The sequence below is a fragment of the Polypterus senegalus genome, chromosome 11 (assembly GCF_016835505.1).
Source record: "Polypterus senegalus isolate Bchr_013 chromosome 11, ASM1683550v1, whole genome shotgun sequence".
Classification (NCBI taxonomy): Eukaryota; Metazoa; Chordata; class Cladistia; order Polypteriformes; family Polypteridae; genus Polypterus; species Polypterus senegalus.
This window is the reverse complement of record NC_053164.1, coordinates 54,559,444-54,580,530: the sequence shown is the minus strand read 5'-3', so window position 1 is coordinate 54,580,530 and position 21,087 is coordinate 54,559,444. Positions and strand designations below refer to the sequence as shown.

General features: G+C 39.2%; 1 protein-coding gene across 4 annotated transcripts in view; it reads right to left on the bottom strand.

Annotated features, from left to right (window-relative positions):
- Positions 1-21,087, bottom strand: part of LOC120539003 (large proline-rich protein BAG6-like) — a 152,521-nt gene that overhangs the window by 119,265 nt on the left and 12,169 nt on the right. For all 4 annotated transcript variants that reach the window (XM_039768671.1, XM_039768670.1, XM_039768672.1 and 1 more), the window contains exons 2-3: positions 7,189-7,288; positions 6,787-6,904 (exon numbers count right to left, since the gene is read on the bottom strand). In XM_039768671.1, the coding sequence (XP_039624605.1) occupies positions 6,787-6,904; positions 7,189-7,266 (196 nt within the window). In that variant the 5' untranslated portion in view covers positions 7,267-7,288. The remainder of the gene's footprint in view (positions 1-6,786; positions 6,905-7,188; positions 7,289-21,087) is intronic.

Sequence of the window (21,087 nt, the reverse complement as noted above, 5' to 3'; positions counted from 1 at the left end):
CGTGCAAACTCAGTGCGCCAGTTTATCAGCAAAGTGCGATTTGGGAACACCGTAGTGACGACTTGGTTTAACATTACTTGGCAACAGGGAAAGTGGGGCAATTGCACTGGTGCATTTGTGTCTCCCATAAAAGCAGCTTCACTTGAAATCACTTTGTGATTGTGCACGGTAAAACGTCCGCTGAAGTGTCAGATTCTTATTTAATTCTTCTGCTTTCTGTATCTTCTGCATTGCATTCAGGTTACCCTGATGTTTTGTCTCATAGTGCCGCCTTAGATTAAATTCTGTAATTACAGCCACATTAGCTCCACAAATGAGACACACGGGTTCAGTAAACATATACTCAGCCTCCCATCGGTTTTAAAGGCTCTATTTTCAGAATCAACTTTTCTCTTCAGCATCGTGTGAGCTAGCTTCGCAATAACTTGCAGCATCATAAGCTAGACTTGATTAACGCGTAAGTGTTCGGCAAGGCAGCTGAAGCGCTGCATTATGGGATCTGTAGTTTATTGTGTTACCAGCGCTTCATATACCCGGCCATTAATAACAATAATACAGTATATAAAATGATCTCGGGGCGGATATAATTACAGCTGGCCGGATGTGGCCCGCCCTTGAGTTTGACACATATGGACTAAATAGAACTTGAAAAGATATATTTTTTCAAATGTGATCGCGCAATTCAGATAGAGTTGACGCACTACAGCCTGCATGCCTCAATAAGTCATCCTCCCTCGCTCTTACTTTTTACCGCTCATCTAATGAATACACTGAGTATGGCTTTACCAAAACAATCATTGATGGCTAATAAAGTATCCATTATTCGAGTATGTAGATCGGGATATATATATACATATATATATACCCGCGATCGCAGCGGAGAAGTAGTGTGTTAAAAAGCTAGAAAAGAAAAGGGAACATTTTAAAAATAACGTAACATGACTGTCAATATACAGTATTTGTTTTGTGAGTGTTACTGAGTGTTGCTGTCATCAAGGATTTGATTATCATTATTTCTTTCAATCAGGTTCGTATTTGTAGGATGTGTTGTGTTCAAGTTACATTCCGTGTTTGTCAATCGCTGTAAAGATGACAGGTTTCATTCATCGATTCGTTTCTTACTGCATCAATAAACAGCTCTCTTCTTCTTTATCTGAGACCTGACACACTGCATGCACGGGTTTTTTACACTGTCTTCCTTTAGCGGACATTGACTTTTTCCACGCGGTGCTTTGTTTCCGCAGTAGCTGGATTTATGAATATGCTGTATCAGACGCTTCATATTTTTGCTGCCTTTTCAATTGTGTAATTCGTTTTGTTCAGCTCTTTGGAACTGTTGCTTTTATCTGTGCACTGCGCCAGTTCACGGAGCCACTCGTGTACATGCATCGAAGGTTCCCAGCTGTGCTGGTGCCATCTCGCTATGTCCATGGCTGTATTTAATGTTACCTTAGTCCTGGCACTTAAAACTTTCTCTCGCAGTTTCGCTGAGTTTGTGTCAAACACCACCCTGACCATCTCATCTTCCTCTCCATAAGCACAGTCCTTCACCCGTGAATATTTAGTGGAGTTTGCTATTGATTGCCGCTGACGGACGGCCTTATATGGGCAGGCACTAAATTACAAACGCCAGCGGCAGCTTGTCTATGAACTTAATTTAAAGTGTTGGTTTACATCGTGCTTTGTTTCCGAAGTAGCAGAACTCATGAATATGGTTGTATATGTCACTCGCTCGCTTCTTATTGTTTCGCTGCCTTCTCAATTATATAATTCATGTTTTCTTCAGCGCTTTTTTGAGGTCTTCCTGGTTTTCTATGTACTGCGTGATTACGTGGGAGGCGTGATGATGTCACACTAAACTCCGCCCCACGGCGTTGAAGCTCATCTCCATTACAGTAAATGGAGAAAAACTGCTTCCAGTTATGACCATTATGCGTAGAATGTCGATATAAAGCCTGCCCAACTTTTGTAAGGAAGCTGTAAGGAATGAACCTGCCAAATTTCAGCCTTCCACCCACACGGGAAGTTGGAGTATTAGTGATGAGTGAGTGAGTGAGTGAGTGAGTGAGTGATTTGCCTTTTATTAGTATAGATTACATATACATATATATACACATATACATATATACATACATATATATACATACATATATATACATATACATACATATATATACACATATATACACATACATATATATATACACATACATATACATACATATATATACATATACATATATATACATATACATATATACGTGTATATATATATACATATACATATATACATATATATATATATATATATATATATATATACATATATACATATATACATATATATATATATACATATATATATACATATATATATATATATATATGTATACACATATCTACATATATATCTACATATCTACATATACACGAGGTGGGACTCGATTAAAAAAATTAATCTAATTAATTAGAAGCTGTGTAATTAATTAATCTTCATTAATCGAATGTAAGCACACATGAAAATTTGCCCCAATTCGCAAATGTTGTTTTTTAATTTAAAAGGGTTTTAGTGGGCGAAAAAATCAAATAGACATGGACAGGAATATTGTAAACTCAAGCTGTTTTAATTTCTGAAAAAAAAAAAAATGCATTTAAACTGCATTTCATTTCAAAACAGAAACAAAAATATGATTCCTGGCTAAAATTGGGCAGACTTTAAAAAAATAAAAAAAAAAGAAAGAAAAAGTGGTATTTTAAGTACATTTTCAGAATGGTATTGTCTTTAAATAATAACAAAAATTTCAACATTAAAGTGCAGTTTTTCTTCTTAATAAATAAGGCAGAAACATAAAAGGTAATTTGACCAGCCTCACCTTTAAACTGTGAGTAACCTTAGCCAAAATTATTTTGTTCATTAGGCTAAAACAGTGTGATCATTGAACATTTTGTAATTAGATGTAATTAGAATTACTAACGGTCACGGAAGTCCAATGATCCCCAGTAAGCGCCACAAAGTCCGCTTTCTGTAATGCATCTCATTTTGCTTGTTTTTCAATGTCATAAAGCTGTTGCATTTTACTTGAAATACGCTAACTGTAGCACATTTTCTAACCCCCTATCTTCCACCACTGTTAGTGGTCTACAGTCCAAAGCAATGTATTTTGCGAGAGAATTTGTAAGTTTGACCTATGTTGACTTACTAATTTTGGTCCTGAAGCCAGTCATTTCATGAGGTTCGGGCTGCCGACACCTTTTGTTGGTACTCGAACCCGTACTGCTAGTGCTAACAGCATACACAGTTTCTGTGCTCGCTGTAAACATGTTTTGCATTTAGATGGAACCGTAAGGTTGAAGTGCCTCGGTGATATGCAAACTCATTTTTGCACAGTTTGCACCAAACCATGCTTTTATTAAAGCTTTCGTCGGGTAGTCTTTTGAAATGAAATTTGCTTCCGATCAGTGCTAGCAACACGCTTTCTTCCGACTCTTACATTGTTGTAGCTCTGATGTGTGCATCAATGTAATCGATGTACCAGGAAATCATGCATTGATAAAAGTTACCCTTTGCTTGGAATGCAAAGTGTGATTGAATGCGTTATTTTTTTAAAGCGTTATGGAGTACATGCATCGAAGCTTCTTAGCTGTGCTTGTGCTAAAAAAAGGGAAACATTTTAAAAATAACGTTAACATGATTGTCAATGTAATAGTTTTGTGATAATTATGACTGTTGCTGTCATCAAGGATTTCATTATTATTATTTCTTTCAATCAGTTTCGTATTTGGACAGTGTGCACAAAACCACGCTTTTATCAAGGCTTCCATCGGGTAGTCTTTTGAAATGACATTTCCCTCCGATCAGTCCTAGAAACGCGCTTTCTTCCGACTCTTACATTGTTGTAGCTCTGATGTGTGCATCAATGTAATCGATGTACCAGGAAATCATGCATTGACAAAAGTTACCCTTTGCTTGGAATGCAAAGTGTGATTAAATGCGTTATTTTTTTTACGCGTTATGGAGTACATGCATCGAAGCTTCTCAGCTGTGCTTGTGCTAAGAAAAGGAAACATTTTAAAAATAACTTAACATGATTGTCAATGTAATAGTCTTGTGACCGTTATGAGTGTTGCTGTCATCAAGGATTTGATTAGCATTATATCTTTCAATCAGGTTCGTATTTGGAGGACGTGTTGTGTTCAAGTTTATTCCGTGTTTGTCAACCGTTGTAAAGATAACAGGTTTCATTCATCGAAGTGTTCACCACCCAAATCGGAACTCGTGAATGTAAGATGTTCAACAGGCATTCCCGGTAGTAAGTTGTGGAAATTGCCTGTGAATATTTAGCTGTAGCGTGTATGAACTTAATTTAATCCTTTCCAGTCCTGCAAAGTCAGTTGACGCGAGCCGCTCGGAGTACATGCATCGAAGCTTCTCAGCTGTGCCCGTGCGATCTCGCGATGTCCACGACTTTATTTAATGTTAGCTAAGACCGGGCATTTCAAAGTTTACAGCAATTTCAACTCCGCAATAAAGTGATCCAAAGTCTCGTTTATACCTCGTGTCTTCTCATTAAACTTGTATCTCGCGAATACCATACTCGTCGTAGGCATGACAAACGGCAGCAGGAGTGTGTCTATAAACTTAATTTAAACTTACGGTTCACACCGTGCTTTGTTTCCACAGTTGTGTAATTCGGTTTTTGTTCAGCACTCTTTGGAACTGTTGTTTTTTGTCTGTGCACTGCGTCAGTTCACATGAGCCGCTCGGTGTACATGCATCGAAGGTTCCCAGCTGTGCTGGTGCCATCTCGTGCGATGTCCACGGCTGTATTTAATGTTAGCGAAGACCAGGCACTTAAACGTTTCTCTCGCAGTTTCGCTGAGTTTGTGCCAAACACCACCCTGACATCTCATCTTCGTCTGCATAAGCACAGTCAATCGCCCGTGAATATTTAGCGGCAGTGTTTCTATTGGATTGCCGCTGACGGACGGCCTTATATGGGCAGGCGAGGCGTAACTCCGCCTCCCACGGGCATCGAGCAGAAATCTATTATAGTATATGGACGAAAAAATAGGTTCCAGTTATGACCATTACGCATAGAATTTTAAAATGAAACCTGCCCAACTTTTGTAAGTAAGCTTTAAGGAATGAGCCTGCCAAATTTCAGCCTTCTACCTACACGGGAAGTTGGGGAATTAGTGATGAGTGAGTGAGTCAGTCAGTGAGTGAGGGCTTTCCCTTTTATTAGTACAGATAAAAGCACACTTGTTTCATCATACCTTTACGAAAGTGTTTACTTTACATTTCAGTAACCATCTGAATGACACCAAATCTGTCCCTGCCTCTGTCGCACATGCACATACACATCCATGCAAAGAATCATTATTTGAAAATGCTACGTCATTTGAACATGTGTTCTTCCGATCTTGTTGAATCTCAAATGCCATATAATTGTCTGATAGTGGTCACGGGGCATCGTATCTTTGATTGCCAGTAGAACAAATAGTTCAGAGCAGGCATCAAACACAGCACCAACTGTGGTCATCGCTGCTCTTGTGAAAAGAATGGGAGATAAATGCCACTGACTCAGAGAGGGAGAGGCAAGTTCGTTATAACATGTGAATGTGACTGAGAGAATAAAACAATTAAAAAAATTAACTTTTACAAGTACCAAAAATTTACCACAGGTGTTACAAACTCAAATCAAACGTATGCTTTTATTGTATTATAGTAATAATAATAGTAGCTCACTACTCAAAATGATAAGAGCAAATATGTATTGCATATTACTTCTACACCAGCCAAGCAGACAGTCGACTTTTCTGTCAATTGATATTTTCTTTTTCTTTGGTTAAATTCTTGCATAAAAGCGCATTTGTTCTGTTATACCTTTTTTGAAAGTGTTTATTTGATATTTGTCTTCAGTCTTCACAGATTATACACTTCACGTCAGCATTTTTCCCAATTATTAATAAAACATAAAAGTTTGTTTTAGGTATGTGTTCAACATTTCTTGCTTCACATTTCCTGTCCTCCTACATTTAAGCAGATCATAGTAGACATGGAACACACATGACCAAATACATAACAATAATATACCCTATTATTTACCCTATAAAATTCAAGGCACCTCACACACAGATAAAGAGACTTGAGCTGGGAGAACTTCAGCTGTGTTGGTGGGGGATGGGATTGCAGGCTGTTTGCTGCCTGTGCTGACACATTTGCAAAACAAAGACGCTGAAGAAGAGGTACAACGAAACTTAGTGACCCGGCATTACAACTTTTTTCATAGACTTCAGGGATTCTAGTGTTAAAAATGTACAGGATTTTAGGTTACAGCAAATATTTTAAACTAATGACAGATGTCATCGGTTAGTTGGCTAAATAAGATAAGGTGTGGCATAACACTCCCATATTCAATACTCATTAGATTGGTGCATTCCTAATTAATACAATGGTTGCAACACAAACTGTCAATTTTGATGGGGTTTTTAAGCAAGCTTAGGAATTACTATACTAATTTCATCTGAATAATGCCAGTTAAAGCAAAGATTTGCTTCATTGTCACATTTAGCTTTTCAAATTCTAAAACTAGAGAATAAAAAAAATAAAGTACAGCATTGTGTGTCAGGAAAGCCAAAAGTGCTACAATGTAACACATAGAAAAACTGCAAATGTTTAATTGTCTGAAATGGAGAGGTCTCTGCTAAATACAGAGCCATAGTACCTAGAGTAATTTTTTAGTACTGAATTCCAGATTTTAAGCTTTGTAAGACAATACTTACTATATTCTTTGAGTTTCTTATCATCTTGCAGGACACGTCCCTGATAGATTAACCTTTGCTTTTCCACTGGGATTCCCACTGACGCAGCAATATGTTCCTTAAATTCTTTCACAGTTATCTGAAACAAATGATTTTTAACAATTTAAAATTTAAACAAAAAGGTAATAAAAAAAAAAACTTTCATAGTAACCATCATTTTAAAGTATTAAGCACTACTAGTACAATATGAAAGTGATACAATTAAAATATAGAAAGACAATATGGGCAAGTTCACACAATAATATACTAGCAGGAATTGAAGTAGTAATCTTGGTTTCAGATTCCAAAAAAAAAAACATTCAAGTACACTGCCAGGCAAAGCAAAGTTGTAATTGCCCCCACTGAAAACATGACAATGCTTACCTCTACTCCAACACTGTAACTCCGGCTTTGGGAGTCCAGTGTCTTCACTGTGACATCAATTTTCTGTGACTCTACCATTCTAAAGCTCAGAAGAGCTATCCTAAGAAGACAAAAGAAAAAATGCTGAGGATAACCAAAAAATGCTGCCATAAACTTTAAAGAACACAATTTTCAAAAATATTTTATAAAAAGAAAGCAAAAAAAAAAACAATGGTCAAAATATATATGAAAATATAAATCTATATATACATAAAATCAATGTGTATATGTATGTATGTTCCAGCATCACTTCCGAATGGCTGGAACGATTTTCATGAAACTTGGTACACATGTTTCTCATTGGTCGACTAAAAATACTGTAGGGAGAAATCAACCCTAACCCACCCCCTTCTGGCATGTTATCATCCAACTAACACTTGGAACGACCACCAGAGGGCGAACTGGAGGCGACTGCAAGCATCATCCTCTTTAATAAAAGCCCAGTGTGCGTCCAGGTGTCTGTGTGTGTCTTCTGGTGAAGTGCGCATGCGAGGGGCCGCGACACACAGTGCACCGTGCCCCACCCATGCGCACAGCACCTTGGTCGCACACACACTCGAAGCTGGGCACACAGTGAATGGCCTATCCGCAGCAGCGCATAATAAGCAAATAAAACACACACACTGAAAGCTGGGCACACAGTAAATGGCCTTGCCGCGGCAGCGCATGATATCATGATCCTCTTTAATAAAACCCCTGTGTGCGTCCAGGTGTCCTTGTGTGTGTCTTCTGGTGAAGTGCGCATGCGCGGGGCCACACGGCACGCGTTCAGTCTCTTCCTGTGCATTCCCTGTGTGTGTAGAGAGCGAGAGAGAGACACACACACACAGGTGCGTGCGCACGAGAGACAGACAGACAGACAGACACGCAGGCCCGCCCAAGAGACAGACACACACGCACGCACACACACACGCAGGCAGGCAGGCAGGCCGCGCGAGAGTCAGACACACACGCCACAGAGACAGAGACAGACACGCACGCACGCACGCCCGCACACACACAGGCACGGGATAGAGTCAGACAGACACACACACACACACAGGCGCACGCGTGCATTGTTACAATGTTACTTTTCTTGGTTGTTTATTAGTTTACAGATTTTCAAATGTTCATTTTTTTCCCTGTGCTTAAAACTCATTAAAAAAGGTGTTTTTAGCGAGCGGGTCGTAAGGCTATAGCGCAAACTCTTGCAGTGTTAGTTTTCTCTGTTGTTCAAGGTTTTCTTAGTGTTATTCAATGTTTTTACATTTAGTTTACTATTACTATGTGCATTCAATGGTATAATTAACTATATTTGTGCTAAAAATCTTAAAAATATATATATTTACATACAGTTCATACGATCTGAACGGATTAATTGTATTTACATACAATCCTATGGGGGAAATTACTTCGGTTCCACTGTATTACTGTCTGACAAAATTACAGGCATTTTACGAAAATACAAACCAGTATTACTGAGAGAGAAAATTAAAGGCACACAATACAGTGACGCATATTACAGCCACATACAAGGTCCCTTGACATTTAATATAGACTGTTCCTACTAATGTTTATGCACTACTGTTCTAGCGCCCGTTATTGTAACGGGCTTAATGTCTAGTTCTTTATTTATGAGCACCACTTGCTTTTGAAATTAAATAGAGTTGGCCGTGTTGGCGTCCCAAGTATTTCTGGGACTCTTTCTGACTCGAGCCATCATATATATAACTATACTAATAAAAGGCAAAGCTCTCACTGACTGACTCACTCATCACTAATTCTCCAACTTCCCGTGTAGATAGAAGGCTGAAATTTGGCAGGCTCATTCCTTACAGCTTACTTACAAAAGTTGGGCAGGTTTCATTTCGAAATTCTACGCGTACTGGTCATAACGGGAACCTATTTTTATCCATATACTGTAATAGACTGCAGCTCGATGGCCGTGGGGAGCGGAGTTGCGTCTCACATCATCACGCCTCCACGTAATCACTTGAACTGACTGTGAACGCAGTTCATAGAAAACAAGGAAGAGCTCCAAAAAGCGCTGAAGAAAAAACGCATTATACAATTGAGAAGGCAGCAAAAGAATATGAAGCAAGTGACACATACAAGCATATTCATAAGTGCAGCTACTGCGGAAACAAAGCACGGTGTAAATTAAAGTTATAGACACTATTTTCCTCCTGGGCAATGCCGGGTATTTTAGCTATTATATATCATCCAGTACATCCATTTATTTGTAAAAACTGCACTCTGGTTTGACTAATTGTTAACTCATTATTTTGACTACTGATGGAACTAAACAAATACATGCAATGACTGCAATGAGGAGATGTTTAAGAACTAAATCCATGTATTGCATATCACAAGATGTAAAAAGTTCTTGGAAAACAGAACAAATGTATTACACCTTATCAAAATTGACTTGTATTTTTTGTTATATTACATAATAGCAGTGTCACATTGGGGCAAACGTGAACACGGCTGAGAGAATAAAACTGAATAAAAAAAATGCCAACCTTAACAAGTACCATACACTTACACTGGCTGTTACAGACTCAAATCAAATGTATGTTTTTATTGTATAATAGTAAAAATAAGAGCAGCTTACTACTCAAAACGTTTATTTTGGGACGCAGGGAGGCTCAAATCCACAACCTTTTGAATAGGAGTCAGCAGTTCTTACCGCTGTACTACCAAAGCAGTTGTGTCGACAATGTACCCTAACCCGATTTCTTATTCCTAGGTTATATTCTTGAATAAACGCACACTTGCGTTGTTATACTTGTACCTTTAGTGAAAGTGCTCATTTGATGTTTGGAATTCAGTCTTCACACATTACACACTTCATGTCAAAATTGTATAGACAGACAGACAGATAGACAAATACTTTATTAATCCCAAGGGGAAATTCACATAATCCAGCAGCAGTATACTGATACAAAAAAATATATTAAATAGTAATAAAAATACATGTAAAAGCAGACAATAACTGAGTAATGTTAGCTTACTAAAACATGAGAAATGTTTGTCTTTTAGGTATGTGTTCAATATTTCTTGCATTTCCTGTCATCCTACACTTACATAGACCTTTGTAGACACGGAACACACATGAAATGCATGTGTTTCACATAATATATTTTTTTAGCCTATACAGCTCTAGGTACTACCTCACTCCCTGATAAACAAGGTTTGAGCTGGGAAAGGTTTTTGCCATTTCTGCAGAATTGCAGGTTGCTTGGGCTTATTGACACATTTATAAGACAAAAGACGCTGAATAGAGGGGTACGAACAGATTTAACACTAGAATTACCAGAGCCTACGAAAAAACTCATAAATCCGTCCCACCTTAAATCGCTTCTTAAAATCGTTCACAGCTCTCCACCAGCGTCTTTTGTCATCTAAATGTGCATAAATAACATTCAACGTTTTTAAGAAATCATTTTATGACACGATTTACCTTTATTTATTTACTTACTTGCTAAAGCCTAAAGTCACAAGTAGTGTGCAGAGGGCATGCTCAAAAATGTGTGTAATCCCACGAAAAGTGCCTGCTGACACTTTAGTATGCAAGCAATGGTATGTGCATTCTTGCTCTGATGTAGAAGGGAGCCGAGTTTACCTCTGTTACAGAGCATCTATGTGAAAATGTTGTGTTAGATTTGTACCTTTTGTGAAAGTATTTGTTTGATACTTCAGGCTTCATACATTATCTAGTTTATGCCTACATTTTGTCAACTACTATTAAAATATAAAAAACGTTTCTGTTTTAACAATGTGTTTACACAGATTACTGTAGAAACGGAACAAACATGAAATGCGTGTGTTCCAAACAACGATCTATTATTTCCACTCTAAAACTCCACTTCACTCCCAGAAAATCAATCAAGGCATGAGCTGGGAGAAGTTTGTGCACGTTCTAAGTCGGTGGGGGGATGGAATAGCCGGCTGCTTGCCGCCTGATTTTTATCAGCACATTTAGATGACAAAAGACGCTCGTGGAGAGCTGTGAACGATTTTAAAAAGCGATTTAAGGTGGGACGGATTTAAGAGTTTTTTTCGTAGGCTCTGGTAATTCTAGTGTTAAGATGGGCCGGGTTTAGGAGTTGTTTTGTAGGCTTTGGTAATTCTAGTGTTAATGAAGCATGTGACATGCTAGCATTTATGACCTCTCTTTTATGTACAGATCAAACTAAGAATTTGTAAAACGAGCTATGCTTGACAAGCTCTATACCACTGACCAACAACTGTCCATTTTACTATTTCCATGTTGTACGCTACACATGCTTGTCATATTAAAAGTATAGTAAACAAAGTCAGGTTCCATTTATATACACACACAAGTATAACTGAAGCAACCAACTAATGGAACGTGGTCTTAAGGCATTCTCTTCTATTCTGTAAAATTTCAATGAGGCTAGGAAACTGGTATCTACTACCTAAAAAACACTATTTTAAAGAAAAATTAAACAAAATGCATCAAATGGGAACAAGTGAAAAAACTCAATTATCAAACTGAGGAAAATCATCCACTTTTACACTGACTGGCATATAATAAATTAAAGGACATGTTTAGAATTGTGGAACTTGTTTATTCACAGTTTTGGTAATGACATAACCCTGGACACTTTCATTGTAAACTGGTGCTGAATTTATTAATTTTATTTTAAAAAGTCTTTAGTTTTAAAATCTCCCCTCCTTGAGCAGCTTATCATTGCAGCCAATGGGGCAGCAGTCCAAACATGAAACAAAAGTCTTTGAAATTCCAAGATGTGTCCACCTTAAATTTCATAAATATATACATACTCACTTGGACACAGGTAGTTCACACATGAAAACCTTTAAAAAAGCCCACTAAGACTGAATAAAGAAGAAGGGTGTCTAAAGAAATCTAGTCTCATGATTAACTTAGACATTTTAATTGAGGATTATTTTTAACTATCTTTAACAGAAATTTGGTGTGAAGGCAAACAAATCACAGATGAAGGGCCCAGCAGAAAGCATTAGAAAGTGTTAATGGCTTGGGAGCATTTCACTTTAGAATAAAATTAAAGTGGTCTTCCAGCACAGAACAGTAGCAATGTGGCCACATCTCAAAAGATGACACTTACATTTCACTAATGCCACAGAGCTATGCCCAACTTACTATAGCTTTGTCAACTTAATATACTGTAAAGGAACTTATGCCAGAATACTGTTTATTGACTTCATTTTTGCGTTTAACACCACTGTCCCTGAACTGTTAACTAAACATATACAGACTGAACTGAATAAACCGGAAACAGTAAGTTCATGTGAACTCCGACCTCTCTCACTTTCTCCATATTAGCATAGGTGCCTCTCAAGGCTGTATACTATCCCCCTACTTTATTCCTTGAACACCAATGATTGTAGGTCCACAAATACTTCAGTTAAAATCATTAAGTTTGCTGATGACACCACTATTATTGGTCTCATTACTAACAGCAACAAAACACATTACAGGCAGTCCCTGGGTTACGTACGAGATAGGGACTGTAGGTTTGTACTTAAATTGAATTTGTATGTAAGTCGGAACAGGTACATTATTTTAATAAATGCTATTGTTGACCGACTGTAACCAAGTGCTCTGCCTATGAATGATGGAGTTTCACCTCTCTCAGACCTTTTCATTATTTCTACTTTATTTTCAATGGTGATGGTTTTTCTCTTCTTTACTACTGTATATCACCAGCACTTGCATCAGATTTGTGTTTCAGAGACACTCTTGAAGGTTGAAGTAAAAAAGGTTAAGATGAGCTCTTCTGCACAGCACTGTACACACCATCACAGCAGGAAGGCACCCATCGTCTATATGTCTGATGTACTAACAAGAGACAACTTCCTGTTATGTGTGTAACAGTACAAGCAGGCTTGCTATCAAGAATGAATGGGGGTGGCGAGGGGCGGTTCATCACCAGCCCACCTCACAGTCACCTCCACTACAGTAGGCTGCCTACAGCATCCGCCCAACGAGAACGAACACGGTGCAGCCAAAGACGAGTAGTAAATCACCCCCCCTTCAACAGGCAGCCATCCGAGGCACACTACAATGCTACCCCCTGCCGCCCCGTTCACCCTCAATGGCCTCCGATCGGCCACAACCGGGTCACCGCTTACAGCATTACCAAGAACAAACGAGGCAGCCGTGTGTGGTGGGCGGGCAGTGAAACTGCTTGCCGCTGGGAGCTGCCCGAGGGACACTATACTACACGAAATCGCCCCCCTCTAGCCTCTGTCCAGACTACCATCTCGGCAGCAATCCACCAATCAGGCCTGTATGGTAGAGTGAGCAGACGGAAGCCACTCTTTAGTAAAAGGCACATGGCAGCCCACCTGGAGTTTGCCAAAAGACACCTGAAGGACTCTCAGACCATGAGAAACAAAATTCTCTGGACTGATGAGAATAAGATTGAACTCTTTGGTGTGAATGCCAGGCATCACGTTTGGAGGAAACCAGGCACTGCTCATCACCAGGCCAATACCATCCCTACAGTGAAGCATGGTGGTGGCAGCGTCATGCTGTGGGGATGTTTTTCAGTGGCAGGAACTGGGAGACTAGTCAGGATAAAGGGAAAGATGACCGCAACAATGTACAGAGACATCCTGGATGAAAACCTGCTCCAGAGCACTCTTGACAGGGCTCCAGATGGCAACTACAATGGTCGCCAATGCGACTTGATTTTCTATTTTGCGACTAGTTTTTTCATTCCAGTTGCTGGTGGCGACTCTCTCAATATAAGAAAAGTTTTAAATTTAAAGCAGCAGAAACGGCTTTTAATTATGTGCGAACACTCTCAGCCCGTGTCTGCCTTTCCTATTACACTATCACGTGATTAAAGCCAAACCGAAGCGAGGCATCATCTGGCACACCCACTCTGCTTCAAACGTCATCTCGCTAACTGCTGCGGATAGGGATATGAAATAGAAGAGAATTGGGCCATGACTACTCCTGGAATTCCGTCCTAACTTTCCATGTAACACGCAAAATGTCCAAACGAAAAATTTCCGACTTTTTCTCAATGCCCACTCGTCCAAATCCTGCCTTGTCTACTTCTGAACGAACCGAAGATAATTCAGTCAGTGGGTTATCTGAGGTACAGCCACCGGCGTCCGGAAATGTACAGTTATTAAAGGATGACAACTCCGTCCCGTTAGCAAAGTCTTCTGTGCCCGCGGCTCCAACTCCTGGAAGACAGTTTAAAGCGGCTCTGTTACAGTATGACAAGGGAAAGATGTATTGCAGCTTTTGTGCACAAGCCGGACAAGAAATTGCTGGTAAAACAGAATTCATTTGCGGTACGAGCCATTTTAAAAAGTAAACTGTGAAAAAGCATGGTGAGAGTAAGAAACACAAAAATGCCAGAGACTGTGTGATCGCTAGGTCTGCTCCTCGTGACACCCCCATAGCAAAGGCAGTGCAACATGCTTGTGAGAAAGTGACAGAAAATGATGAAAGAATTAAAAATAAAATTCAATGCAGCATATACTGTATGATTGCACTGGAAGAAATACTGTTCACAAAGTTTAAATCTCAAATTCTGCTAAAGAAGAAGAATGGCATGGATGTGTCAAAAACATATGATAATGATACAGCATGTGCAGAGTTTGTAGGTTGCATTGTAGATGAATTAAAAAGTAATGTGCTGGACAGAGCTTTAAAGGTAAACTACATCTCTGTTATAATAACTGGATTGTGGAACAGACGTCTCAGGGAAAGACAATGTCATCACATACTGATAGACATAGGTATGTTGTATCTGATGGAACACATAAGACTCATCTAGTAGGTTTGGCTGAGATTGATTATGGTCATGCAGAAGGGATTCAAAACACCATTAAATCACTGCTTCAGAATGCTGACCCAGCTAACCCAAATTGGTGGGTACATAAAATGAGTGCGTTTGGAGCAGATGGTGCAAGCGTGAACATGGGTGCAACAGGAGGAATAGGGGCACTTTTCAGAAAAGAGATAGGTCAACATGCTGTCTTTCCACTGTCTACTCCATCGGCTGGAACTGGCAATGCTAAACACACAAAGGTCAGTGTGAATGATTGAAAACGTTTATGACCTTCTACAACTAGTGTGTAAAACATATCATTTCAGTCCCAAAAGCAAGCAGGAGCTGAAGGCTATAGGAGCAGAGTTAGGATGCACAGTATGAAACCCATCAGCAGTAAAAACTCAGCGCTGATTGCCACACATTTATCGGGACACAGTTTTTCTCCATTCAAACTATGCAACAAGTCAGGGGCAGTACACTGCTGTGCATCATTATATGGAGGACCTTGCAGTCATGTCCAAAAACATAGACATAAAGGGAAGAGCCAAACACATTGTTCAGCAAATGGAAAGCCTGTCTTTCGTTGCCTTTTGTCACTTTTTACATTCCCTTTTTCAGGTCTTAAAGCCGAGCCTTACACGTCAAAAAAAATTCTCATATACTTCATCAGGCAGTTGCTGCAATTGTGGGCTGTGTGGTAACAATTAAAGGATTGAAGGAAAATGCTTTGAGAGAAGGGAAGCTGCAAGAATTCTTACAGCACATATACTGTAGGTTCTCAGCCTGAAGGTTCAGTGCAACAGAAAGGGCCATCAACAAGCAGGAGTGAGAGGGCTGCAAGTAGCCACACAGTCATAACCTTCCAAAATGTTAAATTGAAAGGCCCCCAAAATCAGGCCACATTCAGAAGTGATCTAAAGGCCGCAATTGAAAAAACAGTTGACATTACTGTTAAAGAATTGGAGATGAGGTCTGCAAACCATAATGTAAAGTGTTACACAGCATGGACATTCAAAGGGATCGGAAATCATCAAGTCATTTTCAGTGTTTTGTCATGATGCATGGCCAGAGGACATTGATAGACATTGAGAGATACACACTTGTTAAATGGTACAGGGAGCTCTTATCAAACAATGGCTGTGATGTCACAGCTGTGCAGAAGGAATGGCTAATGTTGAAAATATTAATGAAGGGTCAGTTCATGGATAAGACTTACAGTGACCTATGGACAGTGATGCTGATCAAGGAGCCGTTCTGTACAGATTTAAAAAATCTGCTTCACTTAGTCGAAATAATACTGGTGCTTCCGATATCTGCAGCTCAGTGCGAGCGAGGATTTTCAGCACAAAACACAATAAAATCAAAAGTGTGCAACTCCCTAAGTGTAGAAACACTGGAAGACTTGGTAAGGATCAGTACAGAAGGCCCTACACTTGAACTTTTTGACCCAGAGCTCAGTGTAAAGCGCTGGTTGTCAGCCAGCAAAAAAAAGCGCAGACCAAAGTATACTGGCTGGCCTAATGATGCTGACATTGTAATGGTTAGTGACAGTGAACTTGAAGAGTAATTCATTTATTTATATTTGTACCCTCATTGCGAAATGATTATTTCAGAAATGACTGTTTATAATGTTTTGTTATTGTGTTACTTCTTGTGTTATTATGTGTAAGACATTTTCAGAGTTTGCATTTGTAGTGTTCCTTACACATGTTGGATATAAGACTCTGGACTTGAAGTATTGCTTATTAGTAAACATTTGCACTGTTTATGTGTCATTTATTCTTCTGTTTTTATCTATACTAATAAAAGGCAAAGCCCTCACTCACTCACTCACTCACTCATCACTAATTCTCCAACTTCCCGTGTAGGTAGAAGGCTGAAATTTGGCAGGCTTATTCCTTACAGCTTACTTACAAAAGTTGGGCAGGTTTCATTTCGAAATTCTACGCATAAGGGTCATAACTGGAAGCTATTTTTCCCCATATAATGTAATGGAGTCTTGAGTTGGAGATGGCCGTGGGGGGCGGAGTTTCGTGTGACATCATCACGCCTCCTACGTAATTACGTAGATAACAAGAAAGAACTCCAAACAGCGATCAGCACAAAACGCCATTTCACAATTGAGAAGGCAGAAAAACATTATGAAGCAAATGATGCATACAAGCATATTCATAAGTACAGCTACTGCGGAAACAAAGCACGGCGTGAACCGTAAGTTTATATTAAATTAAGTTCATAGACAGGCTGCCACTAGCGTTTGTAATTTAGTGCCTGCCCATATAAGGCCGTCCATCAGCGGCAATCAAATACAAACACTGCCGGTAAATGTTCACGGGTGAAGGACTGTGCTTATGCAGAGGAAGATGAGATGGTCAGGGTGGTGTTTGGCTAAAACTCATTGAAACTGCGAGAGAAACTTTTAAGGGCCGGGTCTTAGCTGACATTACACGAGATGGCACCAGTACAGCTGGGAACCTTCGATGCAAGAACACCAAGCGGCTCACGTGAACTGACGCAATGCGCAGACAAAAAGCAACAGTTCCAAAGAGTACTGAACAAAAACCGAATTACACAATTGAGAAGGCAGCAAAAAAATATGAAGCGTCTTATACATACAATCATATTCATAAGTGCAGCTACTGCGGAAACAAAGTACACGGTGGAAAAAGTGAATGTCCTGCTAAAGGAAGACAGTGTAAAAAAAAACCCGTGCATGCAGTTTGTCACATCACAGATAAAAAGGAAGACGAGCTGTTTATTGATGCAGTAAGGAACTAATCGATGAATAAAACCTCTTATCTTTACAACGATTGACAAACACGGAATGTAACTTGAACACATCCTACAAATACGAGCCTGATTGAAAGAAATAATGATAATCAAATCCTTGATGACAGCAACATTCAATAACACTCACAAAACAATTACTGTATATTGACAATCATGTTACGTTATTTTTAAAATGTTCCCTTTTCTTTTTCATAACTTCTACTTCTCCACTGCGGTACACGGGTATATATACAGTGGAGGAAATAATTATTTGACCCCTCACTGATTTTGTAAGTTTGTCCAATGACAAAGAAATGAAAAGTCTCAGAACAGTATCATTTCAATGGTAGGTTTATTTCAACAGTGGCAGATTGCACATCAAAAGGAAAATCGAAAAAATAACTAAAAAATAGATAGAAATTGATTTGCATTTCATTGAGGGAAATAAGTTTTTGAACCCCTACCAAACATTAAGAGTTCTGGCTCCCACAGAGTGGTTAGACACTTCTACTCAATTAGTCACCCTCATTAAGGACACCTGTCTTAACTAGTCACCTGTATAAAAGACACCTGTCCACAGAATCAATCAATCAAGCAGACTCCACACTCTACAACATGGGAAAGACCAAAGAGCTGTCCAAGGATGTCAGAGACAAAATTGTAGACCTGCACAAGGCTGGAATGGGCTACAAAACCATTAGCAAGAAGCTGGGAGAGAAGGTGACAACTGTTGGTGCGATTGTTCGCAAATGGAAGGAGCACAAAATGACCATCAATCGACCTCGCTCTGGGGCTCCACGCAAGATCTCACCTCGTGGGGTGTCAATGGTTCTGAGAAAGGTGAAAAAGAATCCTAGAACTACACGGGAGGAGTTATTTAATGACCTCAAATTAGCAGGGACCACAGTCACCAAGAAAACCATTGGAAACACATTACACAATGGATTAAAATCCTGCAGGGCTGCATAAGGTCCCCTGCTCAAGAAGGCACATGTGCAGGCCGTCTGAAGTTTGCCAATGAACACCTGAATGATTCAGAGAGTGACTGGGAGAAGGTGCTGTGGTCTGATGAGACCAAAATAGAGCTCTTTGGCATTAACTCAACTCGCTGTGTTTGGAGGAAGAAAAATGCTGCCTATGACCCCCAAAACACCCTCCCCACCGTCAAGCATGGGGGTGGAAACATTTTGCTTTGGGGGTGTTTTTCTGCTAAGGGCACAGGACAACTTAATCGCATTAACGGAAAATGGACGGAGCCATGTATCGTGAAATTCTGAGCGACAATCTCCTTCCCTCTGCCAGGAAACTGAAAATGGGTCGTGGATGGGTGTTCCAGCACGACAATGACCCAAAACATACAGCAAAGGCAACAAAGGAGTGGCTCAAGAAGAAGCACATTAAGGTCATGGAGTGGCCTAGTCAGTCTCCGGACCTTAATCCAATAGAAAACCTATGGAGGGAGCTCAAGCTCAGAGTAGCACAGAGACAGCCTCGAAACCTTAAGGATTTAGAGATGATCTGCAAAGAGGAGTGGACCAACATTCCTCCTAAAATGTGCACAAACTTGGTCATCAATTACAAGAAAGCGTTTGACCTCTGTGCTTGCAAACAAGGGTTTTTCCACTAAGTATTAAGTCTTTTTGTTAGAGGGTTCAAAACTTATTTCCCTCAATGAAATGCAAATCAATTTCTATCTTTTATTTAAAGTTATTTTTGATTTTCCTTATGATGTGCAATCTGCCACTGTTGAAATAAACCTACCATTGAAATGATACTGTTCTGAGACTTTTCATTTCTTTGTCATTGGACAAACTTACAAAATCAGTGAGGGGTCAAATAATTATTTCCTCCACTATATATATATATATATATATATATATATATATATATATATATATATATATATATATATATATATATATATATATATATATATATATATATATATATATATATATATATATATATATCTAAATACCTCGATTGGCAGGAGAAATAAAAGAAAAGGAAACATTTTAATAATAACGTAACATGATTGACAATGTAATTGTTTTGTCATTGTCATGAGTGTTGCTGGCATATATATATATATAATATATATACACACACAGACATATATATAAAAATATATATATATACACATATATATACAGTTATATATATATACACATACTGTATATATATATATATATATACACACACACACATATATACATACTGTATATCTATACTAATAAAAGGCAAAGCCCTCACTCACTCACTCACTGACTCACTCACTCACTGACTCATCACTAATTCTCCAACTTCCCGTGTGGGTGGAAGGCTGAAATTTGGCAGGTTCATTCCTTACAGCTTCCTTACAAAAGTTGGGCAGGTTTTATATCGAAATTCTATGCGTAATGGTCATAACTGGAAGCAGTTTTCCTCCATTTACTGTAATGGAGATGAGCTTCAACGCCGTGGGGGCGGAGTTTAGTGTGACATCATCACGCCTCCCACGTAATCACGCAGTACATAGGAAACCAGGAAGACCTCAAAAAAGCGCTCAAGAAAACATGCATTATATAATTGAGAAGGCAGCGAAACAATAAGAAGCGAGCGAGTGACATATACTACCATATATTCATGAGTGTTGCCAGCTCGGAAAGAAAGCACGGTGTAAACCTAAACTTTAAATTAAGTTCATAGACAGGCTACCGCTGGCGTTTCACATGCCCACAGGTAAAGCCGGATAAAAGTTTAATGAGAGGGCGCGGGATATAAGCGAGAGTTTTGATCACTTTGTAACTAAGTTAAAATTGTAGGTGAAGGGGTGTGCTTATGCAAATTCCGAGAGACTGTGTTTGTGGGGGATTGACAGTTAAGGCGGGTGGGGGAGTCACGTCATCATCTCCCCTCCCACCTCATTTTGCTCTGAGTTGAGCTCCGCGGCTAACGCTGTCTTCCGAAGCAACTTCCTCAGATTGCCACCAAATACTCACAGAAAATTCCACAAGTTAATGCACACGCTGTCTCTATAGAGTTTCTACACACTGAATCCTCCAGGCACTACTTACAAAAGGTCACATTGACAATCGTGTTACGTTATTTTTAAAATCTTTCCTTTTCTTAGCACAAGCACAGCCGAGAAGCTTCGATGCATGTGCTCCATAAGCGTTAAAAATAATGCATTTAATCACACTTTGCATTACAAGCAAGGGAGCTTTTGTCAATGCATGATTTCCTGGTACACGGATTACATTGATCAGCGCATCCCGATTCATTTTACCCTCGCACCACCTTAGTTTGAGAAGTATGAAAAAATATG